General features: G+C 65.8%; 4 protein-coding genes across 4 annotated transcripts; 1 reads left to right on the forward strand and 3 right to left on the reverse strand.

Moving 5' to 3' along the window:
• Window positions 1–218: 218 nt before the first annotated feature.
• EMIHUDRAFT_434519 (putative membrane protein) lies at window positions 219–1,264 on the reverse strand. The gene has a single exon (XM_005782447.1). The coding sequence runs from the start codon at window positions 1,234–1,236 to the stop codon at window positions 421–423; it is 816 nt and encodes a 271-aa protein (XP_005782504.1). The 5' UTR covers window positions 1,237–1,264; the 3' UTR covers window positions 219–420.
• A 341-nt stretch (window positions 1,265–1,605) lies between these two features.
• POLD2 (DNA polymeras-like protein subunit POLD2) lies at window positions 1,606–4,643 on the reverse strand (the record flags this gene model as incomplete). Its single annotated transcript, XM_005782448.1, has 6 exons — window positions 1,606–1,809; window positions 2,206–2,262; window positions 2,941–3,050; window positions 3,403–3,493; window positions 3,638–3,721; window positions 4,014–4,643. 6 exons carry the CDS (start codon window positions 4,641–4,643, stop codon window positions 1,606–1,608), a joined length of 1,176 nt encoding a protein of 391 aa, XP_005782505.1.
• Window positions 4,644–8,847: 4,204 nt separating this feature from the next.
• EMIHUDRAFT_434520 (acetylglutamate kinase) lies at window positions 8,848–10,140 on the forward strand (the record flags this gene model as incomplete). The annotated part of the gene is made up of 2 exons (XM_005782449.1): window positions 8,848–9,391; window positions 9,506–10,140. Coding segments are annotated over 2 exons (985 nt in total), but the record flags the coding sequence as incomplete, so codon positions are not given.
• A 183-nt stretch (window positions 10,141–10,323) lies between these two features.
• EMIHUDRAFT_449760 (peptidase M16) lies at window positions 10,324–15,928 on the reverse strand (the record flags this gene model as incomplete). Its single annotated transcript, XM_005782450.1, has 10 exons — window positions 10,324–10,355; window positions 10,453–10,618; window positions 12,034–12,282; window positions 12,373–12,443; window positions 12,558–12,641; window positions 12,722–12,767; window positions 12,977–13,243; window positions 13,351–13,839; window positions 14,241–14,753; window positions 14,936–15,928. The coding sequence occupies 10 exons, from the start codon at window positions 15,926–15,928 to the stop codon at window positions 10,324–10,326; spliced, it is 2,910 nt and encodes a 969-aa protein (XP_005782507.1).
• Window positions 15,929–17,089: the final 1,161 nt, after the last annotated feature.

The following is a 17,089-nucleotide window of genomic DNA, read 5'->3' on the forward strand; positions in this document are numbered from 1 at the left end:
TGGAGAAATTTACCTTACCTTGTACCTTACCTTGGACGGGGGGCGTCTCTGGGCCGGTGTGTGGCGTGGACCGTGTGTGGGCGCGGGAGACCATTGCGCATTGGGACATGGTCTATGCCGATGGGACCACTTCTCCACACTCCACTTCTAACCACCACTTCTATAGTTCTACCGACGCTTCACAGACCACTTGTGGAGGCGCGTGCCGCGTGGTCTTTGCTCAGGATACATACCTAGTCGTTTGGAAAAGAACTGCGCCCCACCACATGCCAGCATCGACACTCCCCCTCCCGCACTCGACACCAACACATGTCATCGACACCGGCGCCCTTATCCCTTGCATGTGCATCATTACATGTAGTTCCCTTCCCCGAGAGCGAGACCTGTACGGACTATGGAGGAGAGCGCGTCCGTTCTCCCTCACTGCGCCATCAGCGTCTTGCGTCGGGTGCGCGTCTCGCTGTTAGGCGAGCAAGCGGCAAGCGGCTCGCGCGGCGAGCCCGCGCGCGGCATCAGTGCGGCCTTCTCCTCCGAGACTGGGAAAGGCTCCGCCTTTGCCGGCAGCGGTGCTGCCGCCTTTGGCTCCGGCGCCGGCGTTGCCTCCTCCTGCTGCTTTGCCTGCTGATACGCGGCACTGCCGCCGTGCCAGCTCCAGCTGTACTTTGAGCGCTTCCCGAGCAGCTGGGCAAACCAGACGCACATGAGGGCGTGCAGTAGTCGCAGCGTCCACAGGCAGACGGCCTCGCGCCCCGTGGTGGGTGTGCTGAAGTCGGGAGCGAAGTAGACGAGATGGCCGAGGTAGACGATGCGGTTGAAGAAGTAGCCGACCACGAGCGCAACGTAGCGGCCTCGCGAGGAGCGATCGCGGTTCCAGTGCGCCAGCATCAGAGCAGACCACTCGATGAGCATCACCCGCGAGGCTCCCTTGCCGGCGAGGCCAAGCTGCGGCTCGTTGTAGCCCGCACCAGCGACGAGCAGGGACAGGGCGTGGTGGACAAAGAAGGGCACGTCCCGGTCCATGGCGCACTTGACCAGGTCGACGGCAAAATATGGCCACGACCACGCAACGGTGAGCGCCTCGGGCGTCAGGCCGGAGAGTGAGAGGACGGAGAAGACTGCGGCGCCGGCGCCGTGCAGGTCGGTGATGTACTTGTAGGGGACCACCGCGAAGGACACGAGCCAGATAAGGCTGGTGCCGAGGAGCAAAGGGGCGAGGAGTTCCTGCTCGACGAACATCGCCAGATGAGCCTTCGGACGCTTGCTCCTCGTCCTTGATGGCAACGTCGGCCGAGTTTTTGTTTTTTTATTTTGTGTTACAGTGTTAGTGCCAGTGCGCGCCAGTCCCGTGCCACTGTCGTGCGAGGGAGTTGGGTTGTAAAATTCTTTTTGTATTTTTCGTGGTGGGGGACAACCCCCTCTCTAGTTCATGCTCCCCGTCACACAGAGCTCAGAGGCAAGCTCCCCGGCACTATACGGAGACGGCCATCATCAGACAGACTTGAGAGCGAGAGCCGACGAGTTTTTGGCGGGGGTGCGGGCTAGAACGAGCCGCAGCCACAACGTTTGTCCACCACGCGTGCGCAGAGCCAGCGGCCTCCAGGCGCCCTACGCCGCCTCGGGCGCGAAGGAGACGGTGTGCGCGTCGAGCGTGCGCAGGTTGACCAGGACGATCGAGCGCGTCTCGCGGAAGTCGGGCACCGCGACCAGCCGCACCGGCTCGCCGGCCGGCGTGCGGAAGAGCCGCGTTGCGAACGCGGGCTGGTTGCCGGCAAAGAAGACGGCGGGCGAGGCGTCGAGCAGGAAGGGGTCCTGGTGCGGACGTGTCGCGGGCGCGTCAGCACAGGCGCAAGGTTGGCACGGGCGGGCGGGGGGTGGCGGCGGCGCGAGCAGCGGAGAGGCAGGGGCGTAGGCCGGCGGGGCAGCGGCGACGCGGGGGCTCTCAGACCGATGAGTCAGGGCAGGAGTGACTCCAGCGGGAGATCACATCTCCCCACATCTCCCCACATCTCCCCACATCTCCCCACATCTCCCCACATCTCCCCACATCTCCGCCGTACGACGTGGCAAAGACGCGCGAGGTGCAGCAGCGTGAGATCACATCTCCCCACCTCTCCCCTCCCCTCTCCATATCTCCCTCTCGGGCATACGCCGCGCCGTGTCTTTGAAGGGGTAGCAGCCGAGCGTGTCGGGTGCGGTGGGCGCCACGTGCCGCAGCTCGAGACACATCTCGAGCGCGTCGAGGGCGCGCTCCGGCGCGGCCGCCTGAGGGACGGGGCGAGGGCGTGTGGCGGTCAAGGCGGGGAGCGTGTCGCGGCCGGGAGGCAGCCGCCGCTCCGGCGGGTGAGGAAGAGGGGGGTTAGGGTTTAGGGTTAGGGCTCTCTGGCGGGTGGGGAAGAGTGACGTGAGAGGGTGTGCGGTCGAGAGGAGCGACTGCGGCGGCGGCGCGGCTCGCCTCGTCGGTTGGCGCCGAGTACTTGAGCAGGTCAGTGACGGGCTGGCCCGAGGTGCCTGTGGCCCGTGTCGCGGACGTGTCGCGGGCGTGTCGCGGACGTGTCGCGGGCGTGTCGCGGACGAGCTCGGGCGGGGATCCGAAGTGGGCTGGGTACATGGTGGCGAGGGGGCGCTGCACGCGGGGTGCGCAGTGGGTGTCTGAGGGAGGTGTGTTAGGAGGGGGGGGCAGGGGGTGCCGGGGACGGGGGAGGTGTGTTAGGGGGGGGGGGGGGTGCCGAGGACGGGGACGCCGTCGACGGAGCACGCAAACCTAGGAGGTGAGTACGTCAACATGAGGGCGGGGCGGACGGTCTTGTGCAGCGTCTTCAGAGCACCGCGTGAGAGGGGCTGCGAAGACAGTTGAATACGCCTCCTCTCGAGTGCTGGTTGGGAAGACAAGAACACGCATTCCGCTTCTAGGCTCGCAAACGGGTTGGTTCGCAGAGCCACTGTCGAGAGGCGCGAGCACTGCGGCAGCATGCACGGGTGCATCGGCTGCTGCGGAAGCAGGTGGCCCGCCGGGTCGGTCGCGCCCGGCATCAAGTCGACGGGGACGGCGCCTGCGCAAGTACGTCTTCCATCTCTCTGCCGGCGGCGGTATGGCGGCGGCTTGTGTGCTGGCGACGTGCGGCCGGCGTGTCAGGGGGGCGCACCGGGCGGTGGTGGTGTGCGGGCTTGCTAGAGAGCGGGAGAGGGAGAGAGGGAGAGAGAGGGAGAGGGGGGGGGGGGGAGAGAGAGAGAGAGAGAGAGAGAGAGAGAGAGAGAAGAGAGAAGAGAGAGAGAGAGAGAGAGAGAGAGAGAGAGAGAGAGAGAGAGAGAAGAGAGAGAGAGAGAGAGAGAGAGAGAGAGAGAGAGAGAGAGAGAGAGAGAGAGAGGGAGGGAGGGAGGGAGAGTGAGAGAGAGAGAGCCCACCTCCAAAGCCGGAGAGGGCGGCGTCGAGCGCCGCCATGCCTGCCGCGAGGCTTCGCTGCTGCGGCGCGCCGACTTTCTTCAGCGGGTCCACCTACAGGAAGGTTCAGAGAAGGTTCCACAACCATCCCCCGCAGCCCGCCGACCTTCCTCCCGAGGGTCAGCCATCCTCCGCTGACGGGGATCCCTCGGCGGCGGGGTCGGCGGCGGCGTTGCCCGCGACGACGAACCGTGCGACAGACGCCTGCAGCGCGAGGTCGGCGCCGCCGCCGACGTGCCCCGTGAGCCACTCGCTGAGCAGCGTGAGCGGCAACTCCTCCGCCTAGTCGCGGCGGCTCAGGCTCATCGAACCATCCGGGAGTGTCTAGGCGCACAACAATTTGGTCAGCCTGACGACGCGCGTGACGTCCAGGAAGTGTCCAGGAAGTGTCCAGGAAGTGTCCAGGGAGTGTCTAGGAAGTGTCACTCGCGCCGCAGAAGTGGAACTGCAGGGACGTGGCTCCGCAAGCGCCTCTCCGACGTGTCTCCGACGTGTCTCGGGAGAGTGTCGCGGCGGTGTCGCGGCGGTGTCGCGGCAGTGTCGCGGCAGTGTCGCGGCAGTGTGTCTGCGCAACCTCGTCCCCCTGCCCAACGCGAAGCCCAGACACCAGCGCGAGGTGCTTGTCGTGCGGCGCGGGGGCGTGCGTGCCGGCCGCGTCGTCCTCCGCCGCGGCGCTCGCCGCAGACGGCGCCGCCGGCGGCGCGCCCGGAAAGACGACGTCGCCGACGGTGAGCACGCCGTCCTGGTCAACAACGCCTCGCACGGCGATGACGGCGCCGGTGACGAGGCGGAGGCCGCGGCTCGAGACGAGCTTGTCCACGCCGCCCAGCTGCAGCCGCCCCGACTCGTCCTCCAGGCAGTACGAGTCCGTCCCCTCCTCGCCGCCCACGTAGGCGCCACCGTGCGCCGCCTCGGCGACCTCGAGGCCCTTGTCGATGTCCGGCTTGTTGCTGAGCTCGGCGAAGAGGGTACCCACCACCGCGACCGTCTCGCCATTGGCCGGCGCGTCGAGCGCCTTGACCCACGTCGGAGGACCTCCCCAGGCGGAGGCCGCCGCCTCACGCGCCACCGGCGACAGCATGCCGAGCCGCGTAAAGTAGAGGTTGGCGAACTGGCCGGTCAGACCCTCCGGCTCGACGCGGAAGGGACCAGCGCCGGCGTCGTCGACGGTGGCCGTGGCGCGCGTGAGCACCTTGCGAGGCATCGAGCTGCTGGACGCGGCGATGGTCCCCGTCGGTGTGCTCGCCGCCGCCCGCACCGTCGAGGCAGATTTCCCGCGTCGTCAGGTGGCTATTCATTTTTCTTTTATGCGGCCCTCAAGCTGAAATTCTGCAAAAACCTGGCCGGCCCCTGCCCTGCCCCTACCTACCTACCTACCTACCTACCTTACTTATGGGAAACTAAAAAAGAAATCATATGATGGGTGAAGGTGGGGTACTATACCAACTAGAGTGATTGATGGTTGGTGGTACTCTCCTGCAACCACAGTCCTTCTTGTGACATGGCAGGCCACTCTCAAGCCCTACAAGCATCAGATCACCCATTTGGGGAGGGTTGACATCGTGATTTCCGCGAAAAAATTCTTTTTCTGCTGTGAAAATTCCAGCGTGGAAGAGGGGAAAACCCGACGGGAGGGCCCAGACCTACCCTACCTACCCCGGCATCAGGCCAGCCCAAGCAAAAAGAATCTACACCTGGCGTCGTGGAGAATTTGCGGGCGCCAACCTTCTTTTTTTTGTACACTAGGCTAGGAGCAGCCTCGCTCTCAATCCTAGAAGTCGAAGGATTGTGAGCAGCACTCCTCGCAATCGTAGCATCTCTGTGCGATTGTGAGCGCCTCGCTCGCAATCCTACATCTTCTAGGACTAAGAGCAGCTCCGCTCCCAAGATGAAGACAAGAAATCACGTATCTCACAGTGATTTGGGCTCGGCAGCTTGTCAGCCCTCAGCCGAAGCTGGGGCCGGTCCCGTAGCCGAGAGAGCCCGCGCCGATGAGTTCGACGCGGTCGGGGGGGGCTGCGGAGAGGCCAGCGAGATGGCGATCGCTGTACTTCATGGTGTCATCAAGTGACTAGCTGACTCGCCAGAGGTCGATACTCTGGACGACCCATAGGATGCCACGAATGCCTGGAGGAGAGGGAGGCGAGGCCAGAGGCAGGCTCAGCTACTCTCGGGTGATCTCACTTTGGTGGCTGAAGGACCCGATGGTCCTGTCACATTCGCGTTCCGAGTCGTGGGGGTAGAAGAATTCGAGGTAGAATCGAGTCAGCACTTCCTTGTAGTACAGCGGACCGCCAGGCTCGCCGGCAGCATCCGCAGGGAGGCAGCATATGAGGCACCAATCTTCTGAAGAGCTCAACAGCTGCGGCCGCGATGGTAGAGTCGGCCGCGCTTCGAGCGAGCAGCTTTTGGCTGCGGGATCGAATCGCGGAAGGCTCATGCCCTCGCGGAGCGACGCGGGTCGCGCGGCGCGCGCCTGTGCGAAATGCGACAATAGACGACAGATGACAGACGCCTGAGCGCTGACGACTGAACGACCGTCGCCGCAATCGCCACCGCCGCCATTTTGACGAGCAGCGCGAGCGCGCTCGTCGGCGGCCAGTCGTCGCGGGCCGGGCCGAGCCCGGCCTCGACCGGCCGCGCCGCCGCAGTTTCTAAAATCTCGCGCCCAAGATTACTGGTTGGTGACGCCTACGACTACTACCAGCGCGCTCGCAATCCGAGCAAAGTCTAGGATTGCGAGCAGCGATGCTCACAATCCTAGCAACATGGCTCCGATTGCGAGCAGTAGCGCTCGCAATCCTACATCTTGTAGGACTATGAGCGGCGGTGCTCACAATCCGTACCAAAGATCCAAGGACTGCTAGCAGGTCGCACAGGGGGCGCTCCCAATCGCTCCAGCCGCGAGCGCTTGTGAGTGAGCGCGCCGGGGGGATCTCCTCGCAATCCAAACCGTGATCGCACCGATTGCGAGGGGACCCGCTCGCAATTCCTAGAAGTCGTAGGACTGTGGGCGGTGTCGCTCGCAATCGGCGAAAGTTCTAGGATTGCGAGCGCTCCTGCTCGCAATCGGAGGCATTGTTGCTCGGATTGTGAGCAGTGCTGCTCGCAATCCTAGACTTTGCTCGGATTGCGAGCGCGCTGGTAGTAGTCGTAGGCGTCACCAGTCATCTTGGGAGCGGAGCTGCTCTTAGTCCTAGAAGATGTAGGATTGCGAGCGTAGGTGCTAGCAATCGTACAGAGATGCTACGAGTGCGAGGAGTGCTGCTCACAATCCTTCGACTTCTAGGATTGAGAGCGAGGCTGCTCTCAATCCTAGCGGTCTACAAAAGAAGGTTCACCACAGAAAGAAAGAAAGAAGAAAACGGACAACCCAAGGGCACCAGCAGTTGTAGCATTTCCTTGGAGCACTTGGAGTGCAAAAAAGAAAGAAAGAAAACAGACAACCCAAGGGAGGGATGGGAGGACGGCACGCCGCCACCACACAGGGATTTTAAGGAGAGGTGTGTGGTGCGCTAGCCGTCGCCCACCCTAGGGAGTCTGCCTCTTCCTATCTCTCTTCGCAGTCTCTCGCCGCTTCTCGCTGCAATCTTCATGCCACCTCGCGGTCGTCCCACTCTCGTCGTTCTCTCCCTTGTCATTTCCTCCTCTGTCGCGTCGTTCTCTTCTGCCTCGTCCTGTGACGCCGCCGCCTGCCGGTCCCTTGTTCTCGCGGCTTCTTTCGCCTTTCGGCGCAACTCCGTCCTCCTCGCGGCGTATCCTGGCCCCTCGAGTCTATCGAGCTCCCCTCGCGCAAGGACCACATTACTTGGAGTGCAGTTATTTGCCGCCCGCGCGGCTGGTTTTCTTCATCTGTGAGAGAGAGTTGTTTTGTCTAAATTCTTCATCTCGATGGCCGCGCACCGCATCGGCGCACGGCTCGCGGGCCTCTCGCCGGAGCAGCTCGTCGCCTTCCTCGACGAGCAGGCGCCTCTCTGGAGCGCCGCCGCGCTGCGCGTGGCGGAGGAGCACGCCGCACGGCTCGTGGAGCAGCCCGAGTGGATCCTCTCCGAGGTCCTCCTCTCGCCGGACCTCGCCCCGCACATCCTCGCCCAGCTGCCGACCAAGGAGCACGCCGCCAAGGGGACGTGCCGCGCGTGGCGCCGCGGCTGGAAGGAGACGCTGAAGAAGCGCGAGAGGACGCGCCTGGTCGTGTTCGGCGGCTGTGGCAGCAACGGCGTTTACCTCAGCTCGCTGGAGCGGTACGACCCCTCTACGAATGAGTGGGAGGGGGAGACTGTGGCGCCGATGCGGACGGCACGCAGCTGTTCCGGCATGGCGGTGCTCGATGGCAAGCTCTACGCGGCGGGCGGCAGGGGCGAGGGAGACGAATCTTACAACCTGGTGGAGCGGTACGACTTCGCAACGAATGGGTGGGAGGTTGTGGCGCCGATGGCGGTGGCTCGGAATCAGCCTGGTGTGGCGGTCCTCGACGGCAAGCTATATGCTGTGGGCGGCATGGACAACACCGGCGACGACGGCGTCCCCAACCGCCTCAGCTCGACGGAGCGGTACTGTCCCGCGACAGGCGCGTGGGAAATGGTGGCGCCGATGGGTTCGGTGCGGCAGAGTCCCGCAATGGCGGTGCTCGACGGCAAGCTGTATGCTGTGGGTGGATACGGCATCGAGGAGGAGGAGGAGGAGGAGGAGGGAAACGACGGCCGCCCCCTCAGCTCTGTGGAGCGGTACGATCCCGAGATGAATGCGTGGGAAGCGGTCGCGCCGATGGGGTCGAGCCGAGACGAATGCGGCGTGGCGGTGCTCGACGACAAGCTGTATGCTGTGGGCGGGGAAGGTTCGGAGCCCGACTCCGACGACGGCGACGGTGCCCTCAGGTCGGTGATTCGGTATGATCTCGCGACGAACACGTGGGAGACGGTGGCGCCGATGTCGACAGAGAGGAAAGCGCTCGGCGTGACGGTGCTCGACGGCATGCTCTACGCTGTGGGCGGCGAAAACCTCGAGGTAGTGGCGGACGACGACTACGAGGGTCCATTCATGAAGAGTGCAGAGCGTTTCAACCCGGCGACGAGCGCTTGGGAGGAGGTGGCGCCGATGGCGGCGGCGCGGGCCTTTGCCGGCGCGCTCTCGATGTAGAGGGTGCTACTCACACCTCGCCGCAGGGCAGCTCTCCGATGAGGAGCTGCTGTGCGCAAGGCGCCCCAGCTACCGCCCGTGCCCATGTTCTTCTCGTAAAGCACGTCTGTGTGAGAGGTCCGTGGTTGTGTTTTTGTGTGAGAGAGAGTGAGAGAGTTTGACTTGCACTTTTAAATTCTTTTTGATAGCTTTTGTCGCGCCCCCAGGAAACCTTGGAGAGACGCTTCCTTACTTCAGACCTCGTTTTTTTTCGCCCTTCGCCCGATTGCCAGCATGAAGGCGCGACGGCTTCCGACATTCACGCTCCTCGTGTCGCTCGCGAGCTCCCTCGCCTTCACTCCTGTTTTCCCCCACCGCGTCGCCCCCTTTCCTCGCTGTCCCGCGTGCTCCGCCTCCTTCTCCGCTCCCGCCCTTGCCACGCTGCGCCGAGTCTCCGCACGGCGCGGCGAGGTGGTCGTCGTCAAGTACGGTGGGCACGCGATGACAAATGACGCGCGGGCGGCCGAGTTCGCGGAGGACATCGCGCTGCTGCAGTCTCTCGGGATGCGTCCCGTCGTCGTGCATGGTGGCGGCCCGCAGATCAACGACATGCTCGAGCGGCTCGACGTGACGTCGTCGTTCGTGCGCGGGCTGCGCGTGACGTCGCCAGAGGTGATGGAGGTGGTCGAGATGGTGCTGTGCGGGAAGCTGAACAAGGGGATCTCCGCCGCCATCAACGTCGCCGGCGGCCGCGCTGTCGGCCTCTCCGGCAAGGACGACTCGCTGGTGCTCGCGACGCAAAAGGACGAGGAGCTCGGCCTGGTGGGGTCGATCCAGGCGCCCGAGGCCTCGCCGAGAGAGGGCGGCGGAGGAGGGGCGGGCGAGAGGGGCCCGGGATGCGACGCTCGCGGGCCACCCTTGCCCGAAGACAGCCGAGCCCTTTGGCCGCAGGCGGTGCGGGCGCCGCTGCTGCAACTCCTTCTCGACAAGGGGGTGGTGCCTGTGATCGCGCCGGTCGCGACCGGCGCCGACGGCACCTCGTACAACGTCAACGCCGACACGATGGCGGGCGCAATCGCGAGCGCCCTCGGCGCAGCCAACCTGCTGCTGCTCACAGACGTGGAGGGTGTGCTGGACGCGGCGCCGCCCGAGGGGAAGCTCGTGCCTCTGCTGACGCCCGGCCAGGCGCAAGCGTTCTGCGACGAGGGCGTCGCCGTCGGCGGGATGATCCCGAAGCTCGGCACCGCCATAGCCGCCGTTCACGGCGGCTGCGAGACGGCCGTGGTGATGGACGGGCGCGTCCCCCACTGCGCGCTCGAGTTCCTCTTTGGCGACGCTCCCGTCGGCACCGCCATCAGCGAGACGAGCGAGCGGGGATGGGACGGGCCCTAAAGGGGCGCAGGAGGGGGTGGCCGGAGCGAGGCTGAGGCCACTTTTGTAGGCATGCGGTCGGCACATGAGAGAAACAAGCCTCCCCGCCTAAAACCCAAGAGTGCAGGAGATCGAGCGCACATATACGATATACAATGTGTTCAGTGTAGAACACGGTGATTTTCGTACGGCTCTAAAGTAAGGCACTCTCAAATAAATACGGAAGTAATAAATAAATAGAGCAGTCATCTCCAGGAGAGATGGGCGACGCACGAACACAGAGGCACAGTGCGCACCCCGCCCCGCTCACACCGTCGCACAGGGCGTGCATCGTCACACACAGGCGTGGTCCGTGGACTGTGTGACTCCTCGGGTTTCTGGGACTCGACAGAGGTGTGCTAGTCGCTACAGTCGGACGGCTCCGGCACGTCTGATAGGCAGTTCGGGCTCGAGTGAGGGCCGCGGTCGCGGTCGCGGCCAGCGCGCGGGGCCTGGCGCCGGGGCTGCCGGGGTGAATCTCGATCCACGCGCCGGAGAGCGCGCGTGGTGCTTGAGCAGCCGGGCGGTCGCCGCAGCCACCTCGATCGGCAGCTCGTCGAGCCACTCGGCAAAGGTTCCCTCGTCTTGCGCCGCAGTGTTGAACTGTTCGCCTAGGCCGTACGCACGGCAAGCCCGGAAGAGCGCCTTGAGCGCCTCAATACGGAAGTATACCGACACGGAGGAAAAAGAGGTCCTCTTTTGCCTCGGTCAGCTCGGGAGGCTCGGTGCTCCCTCCCTCTCAGTGTCCTCTTCGCTCTTGGCCTCGCGACCACACCTCGATCTTCTTGGGCAACAGCTGTCGTGACACGTCCTCTCCGTGGCCTAGGCAGCCGGTCTCTCCCTTACCCCAGGTAAAGACTGCACCGTCGGCGGCGAGGGCGAGGCTGTGGTCTTCCCCTGCCGACAAAGTGACGACCCGCCGGCCAGCGAAGGCCTCGACCGCCTTCGGCAGCAGCTGGTCCTGCTCGTCGCCGTGGCCCAGCTGGCCACAACGCCCGTCGCCCCAGCTCCAGACGGCGCCATCGGCGGTGGCGGCGAGGCTGTGGAATGATCCAGCCGACACGGCGACGACGCGCTGCCCAGCTAAGGCCTCGATCTTCTTGGGCAGCAGCTGGTGCTGCCCGTCGCCGTGGCCCAGCCGGCCAAAGTATCCCTCACCCCAGCTCCAGACGCTGCCGTCGGCGGTGATGGCGAGGCTGTGGCCGCCTCTCCCGTCGACACAGCGACGACGCGCTGGCCAGCTAGGGCCTCGACCGCCTTCGGCAGCAGCTGGTCCTGCTCGTCGCCGCGGCCCAGCCGGCCTAACAGTCCGCTGCCCCAGCTCCAGACGGCGCCGTCGGCAGTGATGGCGAGGCTGTGGTATCCTCCAGCCGACACAGCGACGACGCGCTGGCCAGCGAAGGCCTCGACCTGCTTTGGCTGCCACTGGTCGCCTTGTCCCAGCTCGCCCTGCCCGCCGAGGCCCCAGGACCAAACGGCGCCGTCCGCGGTGAGAGCGAGGCTGAAGAATCCTGACGCCGCCACACCAATCGCGCGCTCGCCTCCGAGGAGCGACGGGAGACGGGTCGGCGCGTCTTCAGCTGCAGCACGCCCTCGCCGTGGCCGAGAAGGCCTGGAAACTCCTCCCCGTCCTCCTCCTCGCCCTCCTCGCCCTCCTCGCCCTCCTCGCCCTCCTCGCCCTCCTTTCCCCTGCCGCACGACGAGAGCCGCCCCTCGCCGTCAATGAAAACGCTGTGATACCACAGAGCCTGCCGCCGCCCTCGCCGGCGGCGGCGCGGCGGGTTGGACTCGCGCAGCAAGGCATAGACGCACAGCCACCGCACGGCGCAGCTCTTGCCCTCTGGCTGCGCCGGCGGCTCGTAGCCGACCTCTTGCAGGCGCAAGTGGATGCTCTCCTCTGCGAGCGAGCTGGTGTGGTGTGGAAGAGCAGCGCCGCAGAAGACGGCCGCAACGGTTGACGGTGACGCCCAAACAACTCCGTGCGTGCTCTCTGCCTCTGGGGCCCGCTCTGGGCATCTCTGCCCTCTTTGTACGTAGATTTTACCAGGGATGCGACTCTCTGGCTACACGAGTAGCAAGTCCCTCGGCGCCGGGTAGAAATCGTCTCCCGGCAGCTGCACCCGCAGCTGGGGTGGCGCCATGCTCTGCGCGTACACGTGTGTCGACAGCTGCCGGCGCGTCGGGCTGCCGCTCGCTACGTGGCGGTCGAAAAAGGCGATCAGCTGCTCGCGCGTTAGGCGCTTGACCTTCTCGGCGCTGCGCCACGGCCGCTCAAAGTCGTATCTCCGCCGCGTGCACTCGGCCCACAGCCGCCCCGCCTGCTTGGAGAGCCCCGCCGTGTGAAACAGCCGAGGTGCAGCCGAGGTGCAGCCGAGGCACGCCGCCTGCTGGTCGAGCCGGCCATCCACGTCGGTGAACTGCGCGGCGATGGAGGCGGCGTATGACTGCACCTCCGCCTCGCCGAGCAGGAGGAGGGTGCCTGCGAGCGGCGCGCAGAGAGTGGGAGGCGGTGGAGGCACGCATCGAAACTCGTGCGCGCGTGGCGGGGACAACTCCTCTACGGGGCATCTATTCCGCATCTAGGGCAGCGCACCGCGGAAGAGCCGCAGGAACGCCTCGATGCGCTCCTCCACGGCCTCGGGCGCGGCAACCTTGCTCTGCACGAGGAAGGAGAGCCCTCGCACGCCGTCAATCTCGTTGGCGCTGCACTGCACGATGTAGCCCAGCTGCTGCCTACGCGCGGCACTGGTACCATACCTCCAGAGCCTGAATCCAGTGGTTCGGTCCCGTGGCCGTAGGGTGCCTATGCGCGGGACTCGAAGCGCGTAAGCGGGATCTCGCTAGAGCGCCGCGCAGCGCGGCAGTCAGGCGCTGCTTGGTGCGAAGCTCCGAGTAGAAAGCCTAGCAGCAACACCTCCCCGAGTGAGACGGGACGTTGTGCATGTCGGTCGCTCGAGAATGGCCACGGTCGTCCGAGAATGACCACGGTCATCCGAGCAGAGGGCAGCGTACCTTGGACATCAACTGGCTCAGCAGCGTGAGCAGCACCCAGTCGTCGGCCTCGTCGCCGCCAACCTGGAAGTAGACCTCCGTCGCAGAGTTGACCTCGGCCTGACTCGCCGCGACGAACTGCTGCAGCGTGCGCTCCCCAGCGGGCAGCACGCGCACGCGGCGCACGGGGCGGCGCGCCACCGGCAGCGGCCGCGAGCCCAGTGCGTTCAGCAGCTTCAGCACGAGCTGTGTCGCCTGTCCCTCCGCGACGTTGCCGCAGAGCAGCGCCTGCGGCGCGAGCCGCCCGGGTGGGGGTGAGTGGCGGGCGAGATATGGGGAGATATGGGGAGATATGGGTGAGAGAAGGGAGAAGATGGGGGGCGTTGGGGCCGCACCTCGACCTCAACCTCGGGCAGCAGCCGCCTTTGCAGGCCGAGGACCTGCGGCAGCGTCGCCTTCTCGAGCCCGGCGGCGAGCTGCTCGTTGGTGTAGCGCGGCGTCTCGAGAGCGAGGTTGCGCCGGTACGCCGCCTGCTCGACGGGCTGCCGCTTGTCCGCGCCTCTCAGCTGGCGGAGCAAGCCGTCGCGCTGCCGCTCGAACGCGAGCGGCGCCACGTCAAACGTGCGGAGCGAGTCGGCCACGAGCGCCGCCAACTCGGGCAGCCGCTGGTCGTACCCCGAGAGGGAGAGAGACAGGCCCTGCCAACCGACGGAGGCGCCCGCGGAGAGCCCTGCGCGTGCCGCCTGGTACGTCACGTCTTGCAGCGCGTCGGAGAGGAGCGCCGCGTAGAGCTCGGCCTGAGCCGCGGCGGCGGCACTCTCGTACAGCTGCGGCGTGCGCAGCGAGACGAAGGCGAACGCCTTGGGCCTCCCAAACCGTTCGTCCTACTCGAGAGCAGCCTTGGGTCGGGTCACGCCCTGCAGCCCCGTCGCGCGGGGAGGAGAGTGCCACGCCGCCGAGAGTACCCGAGAGTATCCGAGAGGACCCGAGAGGACCCGAGAGTACCCGAGAGTACCCGAGAGGACCCGAGAGGACCCGAGAGGACCCGAGAGGACCCGAGAGGACCCGAGAGGACCCGAGAGTACCCGAGATTCCCGAGATTAGGCATAGGGTGCCACGCCGCCTGCAGGAAGTGGAGCCGAACAGAGTCTGTGTTGAGCAGCAGCGCCGGCTTGACGCGCCGCGCCGCGCCGCCGCCGCCCTGGGCAGTCGACGCGCCCCGCGCCTTGATGCTCAGCGCCTTGATGCTCAGGTCTGTGGGGATGAACCGGTTGGGCGGCGGCACCGCCAGGCCATCGAGGCGCGGGGCTGCCGACCACGCGGCCACCTCCCTGCCGATCGGCATCTCGCCGTAGCTCGCGCTGTAGACGGGCTCGACTCGTGTTGCCAGCGGGGCCAGCTCGCGCGCAGTCAGCTTGACGACCGCCGCCTGCGGCGTGAGCCCCTCGAGGATTGACCTCACGAGCGGCTCCGCCCCCTCGCCCGCAAGCAGCGGGCCGCGCAGCCACTCCCGAGGCGGGAAGAGGAAGAGGTTGCCGGAGGCGCTCTGCACAAAGCTGCTCGGCGGCGCGGGCTCGGCGAACGCGAAGGCCAACTCGCGCATCCGCCGCTCCTCGGCGTAGACGTGAGGCGGCACTCCCTCCTCGCGCAGCAGCGCGAGGTACGAAAAGAGGGCAGAGACCACCTCGGGCCAGCGCTGCAGCCCCTGCGGCGTGAGGCCGATGTACGCCGTCAGGACGACGAAGGAGCGCGTGAACTCGTCGATAGAGCCGTCGACGGAGCTCGCCAGTCCCTTTGCCTTGAGAAGCTGCGTGAGGCCACCTACGTCGTGGAGACGAGGGGCTGCGAAGACAGTGAGTACAGCGGAAGACGGCTGAACACAGTTGAAACGGCCTCCTCTCGAGCGCTGGGTGGGAGACAAGAATACGCATTCCGCTTCTAGGCGAGGGAGCCCTGCGCGCGGCTGGAGAGGAGGCTCACCACGGTTGAGTCGGGCTTGGCGCGCCACCACTCGTCCGGGTCCTCCACGGGCAGGCACCACGTCACCGTCACCGAGCGCTGCTCTCGCACGGGAACCAGCACCGTCGCCACCGGCGGCTCCGCCTGCGGCTGCGTGTCAAACGGCGGAGGCAACGCGTCGTACGCGGCGCTCGCGGGAGGCGCCGGCCCAGGCGGGAGCGCGCCGAAGTTTGCCTGCACAAGCCGCTGTAGCGCGTCGAGCGACTGCGGCCCCGCGACGGCGAGCGCCATCTGCGGAGCGCGGTAGAAGGCCCGGTGGAAGGCGAAGAGTGCGGCACGCGCGTCGGCGTCGCCTCCCCGCAGAGTCTGCCGGTTGCCGGTGAAGAAGCGCGAGTATGGGTGGTCTGGCCGCGCGCGGAGGCGCAGCACGGCGTCCGAGCGCCAAAAGTCTGACTGCAGGTTCTTTGCGTGCTCTGCGTCGATGGCGTCCACCTCGCGAGTGGTGCCGCTCTCGCTGAAGAGCGGCGCGGTGAAGAAGTCGGCGAAGCGTGTTAGCGCACCAGGCAACGCGTCGCCGTTCACCGAGAAGAAGTAGTTTGTCTCCTCGGAGCCGGTGAAGGCATTGTTCGATCCAGCGTTGGCCGCAATGAACCTCTCAAATTCGCCCTCGCCCGGGAAGCGCTTGGTGCCGAGAAAGAGCATGTGCTCGCAGAAGTGCGCCAGCCCCGGCCACTCCACCGGGTTTGACATGGAGCCGACCGCCACGTTCATCGAGGCGGCCGCTTTGCCCGCCTCGGGGTCTGAGCACAGCAGCACCCGCAGTCCGTTGCTGAGCTGCATGCCACGGAAGCTGCGGCGGTCGAGATCCGAGGCGGCGATGTCAAAGGTCTGCAGCCCGCGTGCCGCTGCAGCCGCGGCCGCCGCTGCGGCAGGGCTTGGCGTGGGAGTCGCCAGCAGAGCGGAGCAGAGCGACAGCAGCGCGCGGCGAGAGGCACTCTCCGTAGCCGCACGCATGCTTGGCGAGCTGCACCGTGGCCTGGAAGGCGGCGAGAGTACTGGCGTGCGCATAACGTATATCTGCGACCTCAAAGTCGTCAATGGGATGCTGTCGCACGCAATGGTTGCCGAGGGCCGACACCACCCCCAATACAAGCGTACGAGGTGGCGAACCTCGTACAGGCCGGAGGGCCTGCGAGTTCAGGTGCCGGAGAAAAAACTTTTCAGCGCGCGCCTGGTGATGCCCGACTGATGAACCCTCGGCACGTCAGAGTGCTCCTCTTCGCGCTTTGGTTGCAAAGGGCCGACACGCTTTGGTTGCAAAGGCCGACACCACCACTGGGTTCCGGCTCCTAGCCGGATAGGGTCTGATCCCACTGGCTGCCCCTCCCAGATAGTAGGTAGGTTGGTCTTGTTTCGCCCAAAAGGGCCCTGCAATAGGTAGGTACCCCCCATTTTCATCTTTTTCGCTTCGCTGCGCGGCCTGGGGATAGGTAGGTAGGTAGGGCGTTTTGGCGCGAGTCAGTGGGAACAGACCCCCTATCCGGCTAGGAGCCGGAACCCTGGTGCCCCTTGGGTCGTTCAGGTGCCGGAAAAAAGGAACCGATCCTACGGTGTGGGGGCGCGGAGGGCTTGTTGGCGAGCCAAAATGGTGATGTCCGAGGCGCTGCGCTAGGCTCAGAGCGAGTTCGCGCTGCGCTAGGCTCAGACGGCGAGTTCGCGCTGCGCTAGGCTCACAGATGGCGAGTGCGCTGCGACTCTAGATTTGCGCTGCGATAAAAAGACCCCGTAGGAGCCGATAACCCAAGGGAGGAATGACAAGCACATTCGCGATCTCCGCGACGCCGGCCTCGTCGCTGACCTCGACCGCCTCGAACATCGCTCTTAGGAGCCCGAACGCTGCCGAATGCGAAACTTCATAGTACTTCATACGGTTGTTCGCGCGCGCGAGGGCTAAGACGCAGCACGTTGTGTGCTTGGTGCAATGACGCGCCACACGATCGTGTGCGAGGCATGCAAGACGGCCAAGGCGAGGTGCTCGCTGGCAGCAGATGCAGACACTCGCGACACAACCTACGAGCCGTGCGAGCGCTGCGTCCGGCTCGGCCTCGTCTGCGTGAAAGCGACGCCGCCCCCGGCGGCGGCGGCACCGAGGCCATTGGCAATCACTGCAACTCC

This window comes from Emiliania huxleyi (assembly GCF_000372725.1).
Source record: "Emiliania huxleyi CCMP1516 chromosome Unknown EMIHUscaffold_19, whole genome shotgun sequence".
NCBI classification, from domain to species: domain Eukaryota; phylum Haptophyta; order Isochrysidales; family Noelaerhabdaceae; genus Emiliania; species Emiliania huxleyi.

What these genes read in the sequence shown, in the direction of transcription:
- EMIHUDRAFT_434519 (XM_005782447.1), bottom strand. Translation starts at nt 1,236, where the DNA reads ATGTTCGTCGAGCAGGAACTCCTCGCCCCTTTGCTCCTCGGCACCAGC.